We start from the raw sequence: 21,121 nt of genomic DNA, 5'->3' as shown, positions 1-21,121 counted from the left end.
ATGAATTTATGATACTAACTGAAAGATAAAGGCTGTGATATTAATGTTGTCCACTAGAGGGAGCCACAGGATGAGGAATCTCTTCAACCTAATGTTTTTCTATCAGTTTTAATCAAATAAATGCAGTGATCTAGTTCATTTGTTTAACTATAGTGTACTGACAGCATAGTTTTATAAAATGAGTGTACATAGAAATCTGTGAAATGCTTAAAGATTGTTAAATGTTTAACTTTTACAGACCCCAAATAAATCATGTTTTTTCAAGTTATATTTCTGTCCATTGAAAATGAAGAGAACATTTTATTTGTTTTTCAAGATAATGTACATTATAAAATTTCTAAAGACATTTACTATTGTGGTATGAATAATAAAACAAACACTTAAACTGCAAGCTACACATATTCTAGAAATAAACTAAAAAATGAAAAGGCTCTTAAAAGCACAGTGTGTAGAATTTTCACCACTAGAGTTCACCTATTCAAAACAAAGATGTAGCTTGATGACGCCGAGTTTGAGAGCTGAATCTTGGGAGATGTCGTCTTCACCTCACAGCCGGTGGAAAAGAATCAGGATGGGACTCGGGCAGAAATCATGTTCATGGATGTAATTATTAACGTTACTGTAGTATGAAGCAGAGCAGGGCCGAGATGTGGGAGCAGAAACGAGGCTGCAAGAGCAATTGCTAATGTGAGACGAGTGTAACAAGGCTCAACTGCAGAGGAACTTTTATTATGCCACAGTCACCGATTCCACTTCTTCCAGTCAAGCTTATGAGGTTAAGCAGTGCTGTTTATCATATTAGATACATTTGAGCATGGGCGTCGGAACCATTGTATGTGGGGGCTGCGTTTATAAAAAAATGTCTCTTTACGATCACAAAAAACGGGACACTTTTCAGACGCGCATTCCACCTTCGCCTCAGCGCCAGGCACAAGTCAAACGAGCGTGGAAAAAGTAGCTTCAGTTGAACAACAGTGAACTGCAGTCAGATGAGATGTTGTCAGGCTATGTCAGTAAAACTCCAATCAGCTGTTAGGCTAGCCTACTGTTCTCGAAGCGCGAACTCAAGAATTGCTCGTGCGAACTCAAGAATTGCTCGCGCAAATGCGCCGGCGCACGCTGCATATTACTTTATTATAGCTTAACTAAAGCGTTACGGGCATCATTATTCGGAGGTAAATTAAGTCATGGAATTACCAAACATGCGATTAAAGCTGCCTCAAAACTGCATGCATGTATGTATTTGTTGACATGGTTTTAAAGCTATTGTTATCCAATTTGTTGGCCTTAAAACGTCTTAAAATGCATATATGTACACCAAGGAAATCAAAATTTTCTTGGGTAGAGCATGCCCCCCAACCCCCCTAGCATAATACATTTTGTGACCTCGGTAAATATAAAACCCTGCGTACGGCCCTGCTTCTTTTCTATCTAACGAAATCAAAGGTAATTGTGTATTTCTCCAGTTTTGCGCACTTGGGGACTAAACTTTGTATGCACTGTGTGATCAATGTGTGAAAATAAATGGGAGCAAAAACGTGATTGAATGTAAAGGTTTGTGTCTCGTTGTTCTATTAAAAAAAATCAATAACTACCGATTGATTGGCATTTTATCTATCTATCTATATCTACCTATATCTATCTATATATATATAATTGCATAAAAAAAATTTGGAGGGAGGACCCACCCACATTTTTTTTGCTTCCAACGCCCATGCATTTGAGTGTATTGCTGCCAAGCGAATTCTGTGAGACATTTGTTGCACACTGCAGTAAGCTAGATCGATTTTAAAATATCATATTAATAAACACTGGATGGCTTGTGTTGATAAATGGCATGCAATTAAATACAAACATATTGTATGATGGAGAAAATACTGTGTTATACTGTTACTAAAAAATAAAGCTGCATCTGATTTGTCACACAACTGAAGGATTCAGACAGGTAAGTTTTATAAAACACAGAGTTAATTGAACAGAGGCACGGAACTGGACAGGAATGCAGACTGGTGAGTTTAGAACAATATGCAGATTGAATGTTGACTCAGCCTGAAGTAATTTTAATGTCTCTTTTGAAGATGAATGGATAAGAACCAGATGAAGGGCGGATGACAGATGACGGGTAAGGATTCCAGTGAGCAGGTAAGTATCAGGTAAGGATCAGGTGTTTAGTGTTCGTACAGATGAGACCAGGCAAGGCAGTGCAGGAGAAGTGTCTCTTTATAGTGAGTGCTGATGATGAGGTGCAGTGAATCAGGATTCCTGGGAAAGTGAACAAGTAGGTGAAGTGCTGATCTGGTGATGGTTGTGACTCTGTGACATGATTATGCTATGTTAGCTATTTGACAAAATAGTGTTTTTTCTGAGGAATGGTAAAACATGGTACTCTCGGAAATATAGGTCGTTTTTTCAAGCACCTTATTATAACCTATATTTATGTTTTAAAGTCATGCGCCCTCTAGCTGTCATAAAAATAATGACAGTATTGTGTTACGTCTGTCGTCATGAAATGACATATGACTGTCGTGCCAATCAAAATGCACGTTCATTTAAATGCAATGTGTGGACTTTTTACACCATTTGTCCTATTTCCATTTAGCAAAACTCATTTTTTTATTAACGACCACACCTACCCCAACCCTAAACCTACCCTTAGTTACCCTTTATAGAGCATATAAACTTTATGAGCACATGCGTTCCCTGGGATCGAACCCATGATCGCACAATCACATGATTGCATATTGTTGTATATTGCAATGCTCTACCAATTGATCTACGTGGGGGGAAAAAACAATAAAAGTTTCCTGTTGTCGATAGGGGTGCAACTTCAGTAAACGCTCCTATTGGTCGTATTTCAGGGAAGTGACAAACGGCCTAAATGGGCGTATTGGTTGGAGGACATGTTGCTAATAAAACATATAATATATTAAAGCATCTTTGGTGTTTCCATGGTGTTTGGTGTTTCCATGGTTTCTACAAAATAAAACCGGAAACTGAGGGTAACGCGGGTATGACGTCACTGATAGGCGATGCATGGACAGTCGGACACATCCATGTCCTGGTTAAAATTGCTTATTTCTCTGGATTTAAACATTCTTGAAAACATTTGGGATAATACTGGTAACGTACACAAGGCAACAAAATATATAACACTGTTTTAGTGGTTTTTGAAAAACCTACATATTGTGCCTTTAAATGCTTCAGGTTTTGAGCAGCACATTCATTTGAAATTGACCTGACATCCTATGACATGCGATTAATCTCAATCTAAAAATGTTTAATATGAGTCCACACCACATATATTATGATATTTCTTACATATTTTACAAGGTGGCTAATTAGTACGAATTCACACGATTTTTTCAAAAAGCATTACCAGAACGACAAATTCTTATGACAGTATAGGCTAAACATTTTTAGAGGGGTAGTTTTGACTTACCTTAAAGTTATCTAACACTAACAGTAGGCCTAAGTCTTTTTTTTTCAGTCAGTTGCCCTTTTGTTGCTGTAACCTGCTTCATCAAACCCTAACTTTCAGTAAAGACACAAGTTGGACTTTTCTGTAAAAAACGCATCACAAGATTAATTTCAGTAAATTCACAGGGTTGTAGTTAATGCTTGGACCCTGATGATTGCCACGTACAGCTATATTTTGTATTTATTGTATAGATGATATAGTATAGATTAAGTATAGATGATTGAATGCTTGTTTGCTTTGGTGTTTCCACCCCTCACAGTCCTTATACTACTGCATAAATCATTTTCTAGATCTCCTGCCTCAGATGTAGGATGTTTTCACTTGTACACACGTCTTTTTCCTTACCACAACAACTGTGCGTGCTTCCCGCTCAAAAACTCAGTTTTGTCAGTTTTTTTAAATACTCTGTCTGTAATATCTGGCTGTAAAAAATTGTTACAGATGTTGAAGCAAACACCGACCCTCCGCGCGCTCCTCTATTATGATTGTGATTTTTATTATTATGATACTTATCTGTATTAGTTAATAGCATACTAACACTCGTGTAATTGTACGTCAAGTTGAAATTGAAACAGCATGTTTGTAATATAATACCCAGTCCTCGTTCGGCAACACCTATTTCCCAGGGCTTATAAAAGAGACGTGCGGGTGCGCGCGGAGAGAAGCGCACATACGCGCGAACCTCACCGGGACTGCGCGAGAGGCAAAGACACATTATGAGCACAGGGCAGCAGTTTAAGGGTAAGATATTTGTTTGAATAAGATGAATTAGAAGTCTGGAGGGAGTCTTAAGAATGATTTATAAAATAGGAGAGACGTCTGGAGAGACACAAGCGTACGTCAGTTATTAAGGTTAAATGTCCGACATAAGATTTTCCTGAGCTCTTAAGTGCTACATGTGTAAAAGAGTAAGGTGCTCTATAGCACAAGATTAAACACAATATACTGTAAAGGGGCAAAATAGATGGTGAACATTTTGAAAATATCTGCATTGTTTATAAAATGTGGTCTGATCTTCATCTGAGTCGAAGTTACAGAAAACGCGACCTGATTACACTTTATATTAGGTGATCAAAATAATAATTGTTAGGTACAATAAACTTATTGTGTTAAGTATGAAGTATGAAGTATTGTGAAACACTTGAGGTGGATATGGGTAGGTTTGGTGGTATAAGGGTGGGTTAAGCGATAAGGTCAACAGTGTAATTATAGATTATAGAAATTAAGGTTACACTTTATTTTAAGGTGTCTTTGTTACGCTGTAATTATACATTTAAGTACTGAGTAATATTAAGTAACTACATGTAGGCCTAATTACAATAGGGTTAGTATTTATAGGATTTAAAAAAAAAAAATATAAGCACAATAAAAACATGTGAATAAATGCATTGTATTAAATGATTAATTTAAATGTTAGTAGCCTACATAAAGACACTTAATATAAAGTGGGTCAGACTAAACTAATTACACACATAAACAACTGTACTTTTCACATATTGAATCATTGATCATTCACAGTGCTTGTGAATTTAGTAACTCGTAGATCCTCCTTCAGCGGCAAAACCTCCACCGCTGCATATAAGCCTTTTGATCCATTTTGAACCATTCCCTCCACACAAACTTGCAGTTTATGCATCGTCTGATAGCACAGTCCTCTTTAGGCCACATCATCTCAATTGGCTTAAAGGTTTAAACCTCAGTTTTTATTGAAGTGATAATTTGCCACTTTATTTACAAAATATTAAAGGGTTAGTTCACCCCAAAATGAAAATTCTGTCATTAATTACTCGCCTTCATGTAGTTCCTCACCTGTAAGACCTTCATTCATCTTCAGAATATAAATTAAGATATTTTTGATAAAATCCGATGGCTCAGTGAGGACAGCAAGACTTAATTAACACTTTCAGATGCCAAGAAAGCTGAAGACGTATTTAAAACAGTTAATGTGACTACAGTTTAACGACTTTAAATAAACAACTTTATCTAGTGATGGGCGATTTCAAAACACTGCTTCATGAAGCTTTGAAGCTTTACAAATGTTTTATTTATTATATTAAATGTTATGTTTTATGTTAATGTTTTTATCAGTTCGGAGTGTGTATCAAACTGCCAAAGTCACATGATTTCAGTAAACGAGGCTTCGTTACGTCACAAGTGTTTTGAAACTTCAATAGTTCACGTGACTTTGGCAGATTGATACACGCTCCGAACCACTGATTCGAAACAAAAGATTCGTAAAGCTTCATGAAGCAGTGTTTTGAAATCACCCATCACTAGATATTGTTGAATAAAGTTATTTTGTTTTTTTGGCACACAAAAAGTATTCTCGTCACTTCAAAACATTAAGGTTGAACCACTGTAGTCACATGAACTGATTTTAATATGTCTTTAGTAGCTTTCTGGGCATTTGAAAGTGTTAATTATTCTTGCTGGCAATGGAGGCCTCACTGAGCCATCGGATTTCATCAAAAATATCGTAATTTGTGTTCTGAAAATGTCTTACGGGTGTGGAACGACATGTGAGTGAGTAATTAATGACTGAATTTTCATTTTTGGGTGAACTAACTCTTTAAGGTAAGGGTTCACAGTTGAGGTTTTGGTGTTGGTGTGCAGTGCCCTTTTCCTCTAAGCAAAGCATTGTACAAAAAACTTTTGTCTTAAATGTCCACGGAAAAAATTTCCAGAAGTGTTGTGGAACCATCAGGTGGTTTTGGGCAAACGTGAGACATTTTGTTCAGTGTTGTTTTTTTTGTTTTGTTTTTTGATAGCTTTGTAGAGTTTTGATGGAGGTCATTCTCCGATTGAGTAGCAACAGTTCAGAGTTTTCTACATTTGTAGATGGGTTCTCTTATACTGTGGATGCTTTTGTAGACTTTTCCAGCAATTTGCATCTCTCTAATGCAATTTTAAAATCCTTTGAAAGCTTTTAGGATGGAGGTATGGTTCACACCAACCAATCTTTCTTAAGAAGAACAGATTTGTTAGTAACCAGGCTTTTTGTGTCTTTATTTAAAAGCCAGTACACTTTTTCATTTCTTTTTCACTCTTCTTCATTGACTCCAATGAGACGGGACACAGAGTTTCACTTTTTCTCAACCCACCCTGTCACTGATCATGTTTTGTGTGTTATTAGTTAAGTCAGATTGTGTTTGGTTATAATTGTGACTTAGATGAAGATCAGACCACATTTCATGCGTAATCAATGCAGAAATTCATGCATTTTAAAGGAATTCACATGTACTTTTTCCTGCCAAAAAAGTGACAAACCAGTGCAGTAATCTATTCAAACAAAAAATTCCCCTATGCACGTCAGCTCAAATTTATAAAATATTCTTCCTCCTTCACATTTAGCTAGCAAATATCACGAGTTCAACTCAAAGGTATTTGTTTTCAAATATTTGTTTAATGAACTTTCCTTGAGTGATGTTCACAAGTGCTGCTTTGCATTTGTGTTTACTGAACTGACACACTGCTGAACTAGTTTCTTGCCCTAGTGGCAGAATGCTGAAATGCCGGCAGGAAAACAGTTTAGTAAAATTTGCAAAAACCGGTGTGACAATATATAATGAAATATTTACTTGCTGTCATTCATTATGAAACATTTCTTATTAACAATGTTAAAAAGTAGCTTTTTTTTTAAAAAGTACTGCTTATATTTTCGTGGAAACCATGATACACCTTTTGCAGCTTTGAAAATGAATCATTTTTCCTTTTAAATCCGATTAATTGCTGTATCTCTTCCTTATTTCTTGTAAGCATGGAATTTTGCAACCACTCTGAGTCATATTTTGCCTCAGGCAAAAAAGAAAAAAGAAAGAAAGAAAAAAAGCTCAAGAAATATATTTGACTACAAGTAAAGACATCAGTTTCTTGTTGATAAAATGCAAATTACTGTGAGCAATGCAAATCAAGTCAAGTCATGTCTGTTTACATTCCATGTCATCCAAGTGTGAAAAAACCCCAAATGAAAGTGTTGTCATTACTCGTCCTAATTTCTTTCATGGAAAAGACAAAAGGGTAAATGAGGGTACGATTTAAAAAAAAAATAATAATTTAATATATTCTTTGTATAATAGGATAGGGTAAACTTCTTATCAAGTCAATCCCTGAATATTGATTTTATTTCTAATCATTTTAAATAACCAGATAATATTTATTAAGAATATAGACAAACCTTATATTACTTGGCAATATGTTAAATCTGTGCCGTATTAAATCATTCCTTTTTTGTTTCCTATTTATTGAAAAAAATAACACCACATGAATCTATTATTCAAAGTTGCATTAAAAGCCACAAATGCCTTTACTCTAGTGCTAATAAATGTATGTCACAATCAGCTGCTTTGTCATTATTTAGTAGAACATGAAGTTTCTCTGTCTCTGGTGAAAAGGGTATATATATTTGTTCACTTGCTGCCATCTCCAAAACTGCAGCTCTTGTGGGGTGTTCCCGGTCTGCAGTGTGAACCGGCGACAGGGTCATGGGCGGCCAAGATCATTGATGCACATGGAGAGCGAAGGCTGGCCCATGTGGTCTAAACAAACAGACGAGCTACTGTAGCTCAAACTGCTCAAGAAGTTAATGCTGGTTCTGATAGAAAGGTGTCAGAATACACAGTGCATCACAGTTTGTTGTGTATGGAGCTGCATAGCTGCAGGCAAGAAGGCAAGCCGGCGGAGGCAGTGTGATGCTTTGGGCAATGTTCTGCTGGGAAACCTTGGGTCCTGCCATCCATATGGATGTTACTTTGACACGTACCACCTACCTAAGCATTGTTGAGACCATGTTCACCCTTTCATGGAAACGGTATTCCCTGGTGGCTGTGGCCTCTTTCAGCAGGATAATGCTCCTGCCACAAAGCAAAAATGGTTCAGGAATGGTTTGAGGAGCACAACAACGTGTTTGAGGTGTTGACTTGGCCTCCAAATTCCCCAGATCTCAATCCAATCGAGCATCTGTGGGATGTACTGAACACACAAGTTCGAAAGGCAAAGCCTGTTGCCGGTTTCATATGAGATATAAAGGGGACTGAGGCCATCACAAATTAATGTACAGTTTAATCGCGAGTTAATCACACATTTTTAGGGGGGCTGGGTGGAAATTTAGGTGGGCTAAATCTAAAGGAGATGACAAAAGGAGGAGCCAAGGAGTGACCCAGATCAGAGACATAGGGATGAAGTTCCCAAGGTAGAACTGATGGAGGGAGGAGCCAGGAGCCCGACAGACTGAGGTGGAGCTGAGAGGGGTGGGAGACCCAGACGGAGCTGAGGAGACAAAGACCCAGGGTGACACTGTAGGCCTGGAGGGCAGACCAGTGGGAGTGAGGACAATGGTGGAACCAGAGGGAAAGAAGAGACCCGAAAGTCCGAGGTGAAGCCAGAGTGAAGATGAATCAAGGTGGAGCCAGAGGGATGAGGGACCCCATTGCCCAAGTGGGCTGTAGAACTTCTAATGCTTGCTAGCACCTAACCATAAACATTCAAATTGATATGATGTTTATGCAACCAAACTGACTTCGTTTAATCAATATATAGCATGTTGGTGTAGAACTAAATAAAAAGTTTTACTAACTTAATCTTCAAGTTTGATGACTTTAAAAAAAAAAAAAAGTATATTAGTTCTGCCAACTTACTAGGGTTTAAGGGTTCTTTGGATTTGTGGGCAATTCAGACAGATAAATGATTCTTAACTGGTTTTGCTTCAGGGTCCATTTTTGTTTTTTCATTAAACATCAAATGGTGTCAAACCTGTCTATGTTAGCATTAGTTAAGTTTGGCTAGCCGCAACAAAGTAACAGATATTTGAGTCAACCCATCAGCTGTTCACACGTACGACTGTTTGCATGAAAAGAACTGCTTCAAAGTTTATTTAGCTTGGTCTTCCTGTATCTTTTGGATTTCACAAGTGTGACAATGTCTTCTAGATAATATCATCAAAATATCTGCTACCAGATAAATGTACAGTAGAAGGTAGCGCTGAACTATTCACCTCACAACACTCACAGAGTTTAATGTTTGATCTTTTTTACCTGCAAGAATTTAAAGACATTTCACTCTCAGTTTAAACAGACATTTGCATGTGTCAATATTTGTTAATAATGGTTTCAAAAGAATAGGATGTGCACAACCAGCCAACCTCTTCACAGGAATGACATAAATCTGTCAATCTAATGTATTTATATATAGCACCTTTCACAATACACATTGTTTATGAAAACCATGCTATCTGTCTATCTCTTCATCTAAACAGTATTACTGTCTGTTTAGGTGTAGGACGCACAACCACAAGAGTAAGCAGTTGTTACGAAGACAGCCTGAAGTCAGCTGACACCTGAGACTGATAATACATATACAGAATCAACACTGACAGTTTCTGAGAGCCCTATCAAACTTTAATTTTACTTTTCCTACAATGGCCTTATTAAACACTACTCTTCCCTGGAATGTCTCTTTGGACATCAACAACAGCTATATCAAATCCAACAACTCAGGTGACATGCAACCCACGGTGAAGAACTGGGCAGCTCTGTTTATTCTGGTGATCATATTTTTTACTGTTGCGGGGAATATACTGGTAATTATGGCAGTGTCCATCGAAAGCAAGCTGCACAATGCCACCAACTACTTCCTGTGCTCACTGGCTGTTGCAGACATGCTGGTGGGATTCCTAGTTATGCCAGCCTCACTAATTACTATTCTTTACGGTAAGTTCTAAGCTTTTTTCTTTCTTTTTTTAAACAACAACTGCACATATATTGTCTGAAAATGTTTTTAAAGCATGTACACAAAAGCAAATCACACCTGAAACTGAAAGGCTAAATGGATGAGTCTCACAAAAGCTCTCTAAAAATAATTTTTGGTTTGTTTTAATGTCATGAAAAAAAAGCAATTTTCCTTTGAATGGGCTTCATTGACTTTATGCAAAATATATATTGGTAATACTTTACAATAAGTTCCTATTCGTTAACGTTAGATTAAGAATCACTAGAACAATGTTATATTTTGTTGACTTGTGTACTTACATTATCCCAAATGTTACCAAGAATATTTAAAGCCAGAGAAAGGATCGTGTCCGTGCGTCACCTATCAATGAAATCATACCCGCGTTACCCTCGATTTCCGCTTTTATTTTGTAGAAACCATGGAAACACCAAAGACGCTTTAGTATATTATGTGTTTTATTAGACAGGTGAGCAACTGTTTGGATACATCTATCAACAGAAAACGAATCATGTTATATAGCTCAACACAGTAAGTCTTATTGTTTAAATCTTGTTTTCTTGATTTACCACGAGTACCATGTTTTACCATGACTGATATCGATAACAAGTGTCTCATAGTAGCCGCAGAGTGAACGCTTAGAGTAGCATTATAACAACTTTCAACATACAGATGTATCTAATATGATAAACTGCGTTGCATTACCCCACACAGAAGCGGAAGTGGTGACTGCATCATAATAAAAGCTACACGGCCATGTGTCGCACTCGTCTCTTGTTAGCATTTGCTCCAGCGGCTTCGCTCAGCTCCAGTATCACTCGGTCTTGCTCTGCTTTATACTACAGTAACGTTAATAATCTCATCCATGAACAGGATTTCTGCCCATACCCCTTCTTTTCCACCGGTTGTGAGGTGAAGACGACATCTCCCATTATTTCCCAAAATCAAGGCATCATCAAGCTACGCCTTTGTTTTGAATAAGCGACCTCTAGTGGCGAAAATCTACATAGTGTGCCTTAATGTGTTAGTGTTTATTAATTTGTTAACATAAGATCATAAAAGTGTTCATTGTTAGTTCATGTTAGCTCAGCTCCATTAAATAATATTAACAGATACAGCTTTTTATTTTAATTATGTATTACTAAATGTTGGAGTTATTAACTAACATTAATAAGTGATTTAGAAGTATTTTTCATTATTATTTAATGTTAACTATTGCAGTCATCAAATATTAATAAATGAAACTGTATTGCAAAGTGTTGCCAATATTTTTTTAATTTATTTATTTATTTATTTTAAATATAGCCCAGACATGTCTTTGTGAGATTCACCTGAATTTTACAATTTAAAGTAATTGTAATATCAGTATATATTGTTTGTGGAACAACATAAGTAATGTTAATGTTAAAGCGATAGTTCACCCAAAAAATGAAAATTCTATCATCATTTACTCACCCTCAAGTTGTTCCAAATCTGTATCAATTTCTTTGTTTTGTTGAACACAAAGGAAGAAATTTTGAAGAAATTTTGTAACCAGGCCACTTTGGGGCACCATTGACTTCCATAGTGGGAAAAAAACTACTATGGAAGTCAGTGGTGCCCCAAAACTTTTGAGTTTAACACATTCTTCAAAATATCTTCCTTTGTGTTCAACAGAACAAAGAAAATTATACAGATTTTGAACAACTTGAGGGTGAGTAAATGATGATAGAATTTAATTTTTTGGGCAAACTATCCCTTTAAGTTATAGGCAAAACCATTGTTTTCACAGTGGGGTTTGTTCATATATCGTTCACCTGATTGATATAACATGCTGAAAATTAATTTTTATCTGGCTATTGAAAGAAAAAGTATATATTTTCTGATTTATGGAGTGATAAAAAGAGAAATCCAAAATCTTCTCTGTAAAACTTTTAACCTTCAACTGTAATATGTGAACAAAAAAAAAAGGAAACAAGTATGAACCTCGCTTTAACAAATCTTCAGATTTCTGTTCCAGAAATGTATGCAAATCAGTGCGTATTTTATTAGATAATGCAAGATTTGCATATTTAAACATTTCAGAAAACTTGTAATACAAAAACAAGTTTCTTAAAGAACAGTGGTTAATAAACCAGGGAAAGTATGATGATACCTATTAGTAGTTTTATTTACTTGTTGTGTCTTGCCTTAAAATGTGAAAACGGTGCGAGCTGAAACATGTTAATGGTTTGTGAAAATCTTAGGATTATATACTCAGCTCTTCTCACTACCAGCCTGTGCCTGTGCCTCTGAAACTTAGTCCTCTTGTTGTCTGTTCCAGATCACACCTGGCCTCTCTCTGAACTGCTGTGTCCCATGTGGCTCTTCCTTGATGTGCTCTTCTCCACAGCCTCCATCATGCACCTGTGTGCCATTTCTCTGGACCGCTATATCGGCATCCGTAACCCAATCAAATACAGCCGCAGCAACTCACTTTGCAAGGCCATGATCAAAATAATCTCTGTTTGGAGCATTTCTATAGGTGAGAATGAAGCATCCTGTGTTCAGAGTTACAAAAAATGATGATTTATACTGTATAGGAAACATAAACACATTTCAGCACACAGGCCTTCATAAGGGTTAAAATACAACAAGAATAAGGCCTTATTCTTTAACCAGTGTCATGGGCTCATTGATGCACGTGGTGATCGAAGGCGTGTGGTCCGATCCAACAGATGAGCTACTGTAGCTCAAATTGCTCAAGAAGTTAATGCTGGTTCTGATAGAAAGTTGTCAGAATACACAGTGATCGCAGTTTGTTACGTATGGAGCTGCATAGCTGCAGACCAGTCAGGGTGTCCATGCTGACGCCTGTCCACCACCGAAAGAGCCAACAGTGGACACGTGAGCATCAGAACTGGACCATGGAGCAATGGAAGAAGATGTTTTCTTTTACATCACGTGGATGGCCAGGTGTGTGTGCATCACTTACCTGGGGAACACATGGCACCAGGATGCACTATGGGAAGAAGCCAAGCCGGCAGAGGCAATGTGATGCTTTGGGCAACTTGGGTCCTGCCATCCATGTGGATGTTACTTTAACACATACCACCTACCTAAGCATTGTTGCAGACCATGTACACCCTTTCATGGAAACGGTATTCCCTGGTGGCTGTGGCCTCTTTCAGCAGGATAATTCTCATGCCACAAAGCAAAAATGGTTCAGGAATGGTTTGAGGAGCACAACAACGAGTTTGAGGAGTTGACTTGGCCTCCAAATTCCCCAGATCTCAATCCAATCGAGCATCTGTGGGATGTGCTCAACAAACAAATCCAATACCACAGCACACCTTCAGGGGTCTAGTGGAGTCCATGCCTCAGTGGGTCTTAAGAGGCGTTCTAGCGACTGACACTAGAGACTGCAGACTTTAGCCTTCTTGTTAGAGCATCCAACACCCATGCCGGCAGACCGAGGATCGAGTCCCGCTTAGAGCAGGCGGTTTGAACAAGAGGGATTACAATGGTGCCGTGACCCGGATAGGTTTGAGGTTTAGGGGGGTGAGTGTAACGGATGTAGGCTGGTAAGAGTTGTGTGTGTAAACCTCACTCCCCTGATCTCGAGAGACGCTCTAGCGGCTGACACTAGAGACTGTGGTCATTAGCCTCCTTGTTAGAGCGCCCGACTCCCATGCCAGTGGACCAGGGTTTGAATCCCGCTTAGAGCGGGCAGTTCGAACAGGAGGGGTTACACATAAGCAATTGTATTATGTGTTCAGTCTATAGGAGCGTAGTGTTTCTTTACAAAGCGGCATCGTCAACTGCTGGTCTGGCAGTGCAATACAGTGCTTTTAGTCGTTTTCGCAGATCTGTGTGAACGGGAATCACTTTGACAACTTTGTACGTGAAAAACACAAAGGAAAAACTTTTTTATTTTTAGTACATCGGTGTTGTGTAAATGTACCCTGAGATGTTAGCAGTTGCCATTATTTTTTAGTAGCTATGTGACTCTTTAGAGGGGCTGGTTATGAATGATTTCTTATGTGCCAAAAACCACCACATAAAATATTACCAGATTGGGTTGCAGGATGTTGCAGCTATTCATTTACTAGTTTAGTATGATGAGAAATAATGTGAGCAGTCAGGCAAGCAGTCTGACCCTGTTTCCTTGCACTCCCTGGGGTAGTGTAGACTCTGTTTGACGTCTATACCTAGAGAAGAAACCGCGCTAACAGGAACTGACAGGAGGAACGATTACTGCTGCATCAGGCCCGCGTGTCTTTTTTTTGCTCTCTTGCGGTCAGCATTACAATTGTATTATGTATTTAGCATTTCTGATTCTGGTTTTGTGCCCAACATTCACCCACCCCACCAGCATTTTTTTTTTTTTTTTTATGAGCCAGAGAAATATTGTCTATAAATCAATAACAGACCTTTTACCCATTATTTGAATCAAATATGATAGTTGTACAAGTATTCTGACAGCTTTTACTTTCAGTGGGGCAACCTGGAATGAAATAAAACAAGCTTTAATCCATCACTCTTTTTTTCCTTTTCTTTCAGTGTTGTCACTGCCCATTCCAATAATAGGTTTCCAGGATAAGCAGAAGGTGTTTGTAAATGGCACCTGCGCCCTGAATGAGCCTCGCTTCGTCCTTGTTGGCTCATTCGTGGCCTTCTTCTGTCCTCTGGTCATCATGGTGGTCTGCTATTACCTCACACTCCGTGATCTCCAGAAGCACAGCTCTTCCTTCCCGCTAGAGAGCAAGAGCTCCAAACATTCTACCGCTGAGATAAGCAGCACAAGTCTGCTCAACAGTCGGTCCTCCTCCAAGAAGTTCACATTTCCAATCAACAAACGTCTGTTCGGACGTCCACAAGACCAAGGAAACAAAGGAATGATGCAAGCTATAAAAAATGAACAACGAGCCTCCAAAGTCTTGGGAATTGTCTTCTTCCTCTTCCTGGTCATGTGGTGTCCATTCTTCATCACCAACGTGCTGATCGCTATCTGTCAGAACAACTGCAACAAGCATCTCTATACACTCATTAACATCTTTGTCTGGGTGGGATATGTCTCCTCTGGAGTGAATCCCCTGATCTACACACTTTTCAACGAGACGTATCGCCAAGCCTTCGCTCGCTACCTACAATGTAAATATCATGAGGAGAAGAAGCCGAAGGCCATCAGAACACGCTGACACAGTTCCAGCGCAATGGTTACATCTGATCATTAATAGGACCATATTGACCTATCTACGTACTTCTAATATGAGGGTGCTAAACTTCCTATCCCTTTAATGACATGATAGATTGTTTATGCATTTTATAAGAACAGTTTTTCTTTCTTGTGTAATAGGACATAACAAATGTTTCCAACACAAGTATCCACCTTACTGTGCAAAGCATAAGTATGCTATTTTCTGTGAATTTCGATCCATTAGCCATTATAGGTATTTAACTAGAAAAATGCAGTAAACCGTTGTCGCGACCAAGACCAAGGCATAATTTTAAGATTAATGTTTTAAAAATAAAATTTTGAATACAGAAATATGATGGAAAAATAAAATGACAGGCCTACTTTTAAATATTCCTTTGAAACTGAAACCGCCAATAGGTGGCGACAAAACACTTAATGAGTGAGTCAATGAATCATTTATTCAAACGATTTGTTCAAATGATTCATTTAGCTGATTCATTTTGTAACAAAACAACGCAGAGTGTTGCTCCAACAGTTCTGCTATGGATTTGTTTGGAACTATTTTCATTTCTGAAACAGCAAAAAAATTGTGTATAAAATATAAGTCACTTAATATTAACTTCTTGTTCATTGAACATTTGTATAAAATCAATAGCACGTTTGCTCATATTCATAAAAACAGCTCTCTTGCTCTTGTGATATTGTTTAATTATAACCTATATTAAATTATATAAAACACAAAATCTCATACAAGTACTTTTTTGCAATCATATCTTGCATTTGTGGGCTTTTGTATTAATTTTGGGCAATTGGTTTTTTTAGACAACCCTGCATTGATTTCGAACCCAGCACAACAGTAACAAACTAAATCACATTAGAAATAAGTTATTGGTTACATTTTAAGTAGCATGTTTTACATCAGATCACATTAATGATGTTAACAAAATAAATCAGACAGTGCATTGGCTATTTAGTGATATCCCTGCAGTTAATAAAATCCCTCTTAGTCTGAGACCGAGACAAGACCAAGACTTTCTAAAAATGGTCTTGAGAACTACAACACTAGTAAACAGTAAAGCTATTTCCACTACAAACCAGTGTTTATTATTACAATAATGCATTAAAAATATAGCTGCAAGCAGCAAATATCGGGGTTCAAGTGCTTTAATGCTTTTAGGCATATGCGTAAAAAGGTATTATGTTTTATTTAGCAAGCTTGTAACCATCTCGATCATATATGGAAAAGACAATTTACAGCCATTACAGGCATTTACCATAGGAAATATATGTTTTTTAAAGCTTTTTAACAGTTATCGAGGTTGAACCAAAAATCTAGGACTAGTTCACCAAAGTTTGTTTTTTAAATTATCTCCAGTATTTAACGAATGATTTGATGGACAGCGGTGGTCCTAGAGGCAAAGTTGCTCAGAATGAGGAGTTCTACCATGTGGTATCAATGTGATACACAATCCTTTACACGTGTGAAAAATGCGAAGGCACCCCCTGGTTACCAATTTCTTTCGAATTTCTCACAGATCTCTAGGGCCGTGAGTCAAACAGGCCCAGGGAGTTTCGTTCCGATCGCCCTCCGTTAACCTTGTCTGATAGGTGCTTACACTTCATTGGCCAATATTGGCCATGTTTTTTGAGATATGCCAATCTCCTCACAGACAATCATGGCACCTTGGACAAAGACACTGCATACCAATTTTCAAGTCCAACGGATTAACAGTGAAGTAGTTAAAGCTGTTTCCATGTTTTTTCGTGTTATAGCACCACCAAGTGGACAGTTGCTGCATTCTTTTTTACACAACCACAGAATGAGCTCTTACATTTTTATAGCTTTGTAAGAGAAGATGCTTTTTTGCTAAACCTGAAAAGTATTAAAAAGTAGCATTTAGAAGTTATATTAACTAATAATATAATTTTCTACCATATACAATTGAATGCACCTAGCTAACAACAACTTGCTTTGTTCTGGTTTCACATCACTCCAGTCTAAACTAACTGATTTTATAGGTAGGCCTAATTTACTACACATTGTCATTTAAATAACCTGAAAATATTGTGAATTATTAAGGCTAATTTTACTAACCACTCTTGCTAAATGGGGTAAGCAGACTTATGTTCTCATTTCAGAGTTGTTTGAGTAAATGATTCATTATAGACCGTGTGGACAGATCAGTTGTTGTCATGATTCATTAAAATGAATCTGCTCAAATGAGTCATTAGGTCGTGAATTGGACATTAGCGGACATTGACGTGTCGCGTGCGAATCGCGACTGTTATTAGGACATCGCAAAAGATTTGTCAACACAGAAAACACTTCACCACTGGATAGGATTTTCTTTTTGTTTACTGAAAGTGTGGTTTATGTCAGCTGCACGTGCAGGGCGCCTTTCAGAGAAGATGAGGTTACGTTCTTTTGAGCACTATTCACACCCAGCGGTTATTCAGGAAAAACATTTTCCGAATGCACCTTGTGAAATATGGATTCAGTCTTTTAGCATTGTGTCAGTTGATTTAGATTATTATGTGTGAGGTAGAGAGAGTGCAAAGACGGTGCTTACTTTGAAGACAAAGAGAGCTCGCGCGAACGAGGGAGGAGCTCTCTGCTCGTTCTGTCCGTCAGCGCAGCAGTCATCTCCCTCCTTCATACAGGGAGTGCAGAATTATTAGGCAAGTTGATTTTTTGATCATATTTTTTTTCCAAGTACATTTTACCAATTCCAATCCACATCAATCATAATAACTACTATTAATATTGTTTTTAATCATTTATAAGTGATACATAATTGTTCATGAAGGCTGGAAATGAAAAATGCCTTATATTCAGGTGTGCAGAATTATTAGGCAGGTTTTCTTTTACAGGCCAAATGAGCCAAAAAAGAGATTTAACTCAGACTGAAAAGTCAAAAATGATTAAATACTCATGAGAAGGACGCAATACTAATGCAATACTAGAAATTGCAAAGTTAAAGCATGACCAATGGACAGCAAAACGCTCATTGGGTCAGCGGGGTCATACAAAAACAGGTGGAAAAGAAAAGACGCATGTTAACTGCAAAAGAATGAAGAATTAAGGTGAAGAATTAAGTGTGAAACCATCAGGAACCCTTTAGTCTCCAGCGCCACCATTTTCCAGAACTGCAACCTACCTGGAGTCTCCAGAAGTGTGAGGTGTCAGGATCTCAGAGACTTAGGCTAGCTAAAGAATCCTAAAAAATGACCCGCTCTTAATAAAAATCACAAGCTGAAGTGTTATAAAATACATTAAGACTGGGTTTTTATAGGCCTTATAGACAGACAGATTGAGAGTGACTCTTGAAGGACCAGCACCACATCCTCTTGTACCACCGTTTGAAGAATTTATCTTCCAGAATCTGGCAGTAAGGTGTGGGAGTTCACTTTTAGTCCATCTCTTATCCTGAAATGTCCGTCTTGCAGATATGGACTAAAAATGATCTTCTAAAACTTACTGTCAGATTTTGGAAGATGAATTCTTCAAACGGTGGTACAAGAGGATGTGGTGCTGGTCCTTCAAGAGTCACTCTCAATCTGTCTGTCTATAAGGCCTATAAAAACCCAGTCTTAATGTATTTTATAACACTTCAGCTTGTGATTTTTATTAAGAGCGGGTCATTTTTTAGGATTCTTTAGCTAGCCTAAGTCTCTGAGATCCTGAGACCTTGCACTTCTGGAGACTCCAGGTAGGTTGCAGTTCTGGAAAATGGTGGCGCTGGAGACTAAAGGGTTCCTGATGGTTTCACACTTAATTCTTCATTCTTTTGCAGTTAACATGCGTCTTTTCTTTTCCACCTGTTTTTGTATGACCCCGCTGACCCAATGAGCGTTTTGCTGTCCATTGGTCATGCTTTAACTTTGCAATTTCTAGTATTGCATTAGTATTGCGTCCTTCTCATGAGTATTTAATCATTTTTGACTTTTCAGTCTGAGTTAAATCTCTTTTTTGGCTCATTTGGCCTGTAAAAGAAAACCTGCCTAATAATTCTGCACACCTGAATAATAGGCGTTTTTCATTTCCAGCCTTCATGAACTATTATGTATCACTTATAAATGATTAAAAACAATATTAATGGTAGTTATTAAGATTGATGTGGATTGGAATTGGTAAAATGTACTTGGAAAAAAAATATGATCAGAAAATCAACTTGCCTAATAATTCTGCACTCCCTGTACAGTTGAATGGTGGCTAGAACGGCTCCAGGTTCAAAGGTCAATACGGAATGGATTAATCTGCATTATTTTTTTAACGCGTTATTTTTTCTCAGATTAATTAATCAAAAGTAACGCGTTATTTTGACAGCCCTAGTAAAAATATCTCATTCCATTCACGAGTTATAGGCATTTTAGTAAAAGTTGCTCCACCAACTTCAAACGCTTAGGCGGCCCTTAGGGACCGCGAGTTGAAATTTCAACTTTTTTTGATAATTATTGACAATCAGACTCCAGAGAACCTCGCTGCACTGGTTTAGTTTCCGATCCGGCCTAAAACCTAGGACTAGTACGCAAAAGTAGGTTTTTCAAAAATCCAAAATAACCGAATATTTTGCCTATGCCTAACGGTTTAGGAGTTATAAGCTATTTCGTACTTCTCTCACCGCTGTAGCGCCCCCGTCAGGCCGATCGGGGCGAGCTTTGGTGACAGTGTTGGCGGTGTGAGTACTACCAGCCTTCATAGTCTCTACAATATGGTTTGATCTGCCCAATCACTTTTAGGACAGAATGCTGATCCTTGGAAAATTGTACAATTACAATAAGGTTTCAGCACTACGCGCTTGAACCCCTAATAATTATTGCAATATATCAACAAAGTGAACACTAACTGCATTTACTAATGTTTAACGTCAACATGATGTGGAAGTTGCGATAGTATTTTCTTCTCTATTGTGATGTACAACCGAGTGAAATGGCTTCTGGAACAAGAAAAAGTGGAGCTTGATTTTGGGGAATGACTGGATTGTTGTGGTTTGCTATTGGTGGATCTCATGTGAGTGACAGGTGGCCCCGCCCCTCGTGCCATGAGAGAAGAGATGTCACCTCAAGATACAGGGGAAGGTATTTTAATTAAAGATTACGGCACATTTTTTTTTTTTTTTTTTTTGGTTCTATAATAAATACTGCAATATTTCATTAAAAAAAATAAAAGATCTGTCCTTTTTGATTTCATGGTGACTTTAAAGTAGATCACTCTTTTCCAAACACACTTGTTGCAGTGCCTCCTTTTCAAGCCTTATCACAAAACCTGTTTTAAATGCGCAGATATTCCCGTGGACTCTCTTTAATCAGTTGATATCAAGCATGTAGGCTTCAGTGAAAGACTGTGCATTAAAGAGAATTTTTAGTGGGAGAGCGCCACCAAGTGGTGACATTCACTTGTTTTCTGAATCAATGGTAATGGCTTACTACAATAATGACATTTCAAGTGACACTCCTGATCCCTGGACTGTTTTTGCCTTCTTGATTGGAGCTGTTTGCATTTGTAATAAATGATAAAGAACGAGTCTGCAATTAATGTATTTGTGCCTTTCTCATTTTGTGGAGATTTTTAAAATGTATTGATGTTTGTAGTAACCCAGTGTGACAAATGAGTGAAATAGATTAAGTATAACAGGTCACACTACATGAGACAGCTGACAGTGAATGAATATATTTGTATATAAATTTCATATAAATAAAAGAAACTCTCTCTTTCTCTCTCCTCTTTTTTATTTGCATTTCTGTTTGTTTTAGTGTCGCGTTGT

At 37.7% G+C, this 21,121-nt stretch overlaps 1 protein-coding gene across 2 annotated transcripts; it reads left to right on the top strand.

Moving 5' to 3' along the window:
* Nucleotides 1-2,142: 2,142 nt before the first annotated feature.
* LOC125253323 (5-hydroxytryptamine receptor 2A) lies at nt 2,143-16,659 on the top strand. 2 transcript variants are annotated; one of them, XM_048167250.1, is made up of 4 exons: nt 2,143-2,278; nt 9,746-10,182; nt 12,501-12,701; nt 14,720-16,659. In XM_048167250.1, the coding sequence occupies exons 2-4, from the start codon at nt 9,891-9,893 to the stop codon at nt 15,355-15,357; spliced, it is 1,131 nt and encodes a 376-aa protein (XP_048023207.1). In that variant the 5' UTR covers nt 2,143-2,278; nt 9,746-9,890; the 3' UTR covers nt 15,358-16,659. The 2 variants fall into 2 exon arrangements, with proteins under 2 accessions (XP_048023207.1, XP_048023206.1); XM_048167249.1 differs by lacking the exon at nt 2,143-2,278 and adding an exon at nt 4,110-4,219.
* Nucleotides 16,660-21,121: the final 4,462 nt, after the last annotated feature.

The sequence above is a fragment of the Megalobrama amblycephala genome, linkage group LG18 (assembly GCF_018812025.1).
Source record: "Megalobrama amblycephala isolate DHTTF-2021 linkage group LG18, ASM1881202v1, whole genome shotgun sequence".
Lineage (NCBI taxonomy): Eukaryota > Metazoa > Chordata > Actinopteri > Cypriniformes > Xenocyprididae > Megalobrama > Megalobrama amblycephala.
This window is presented reverse-complemented; position numbering and strand designations above follow the sequence as displayed.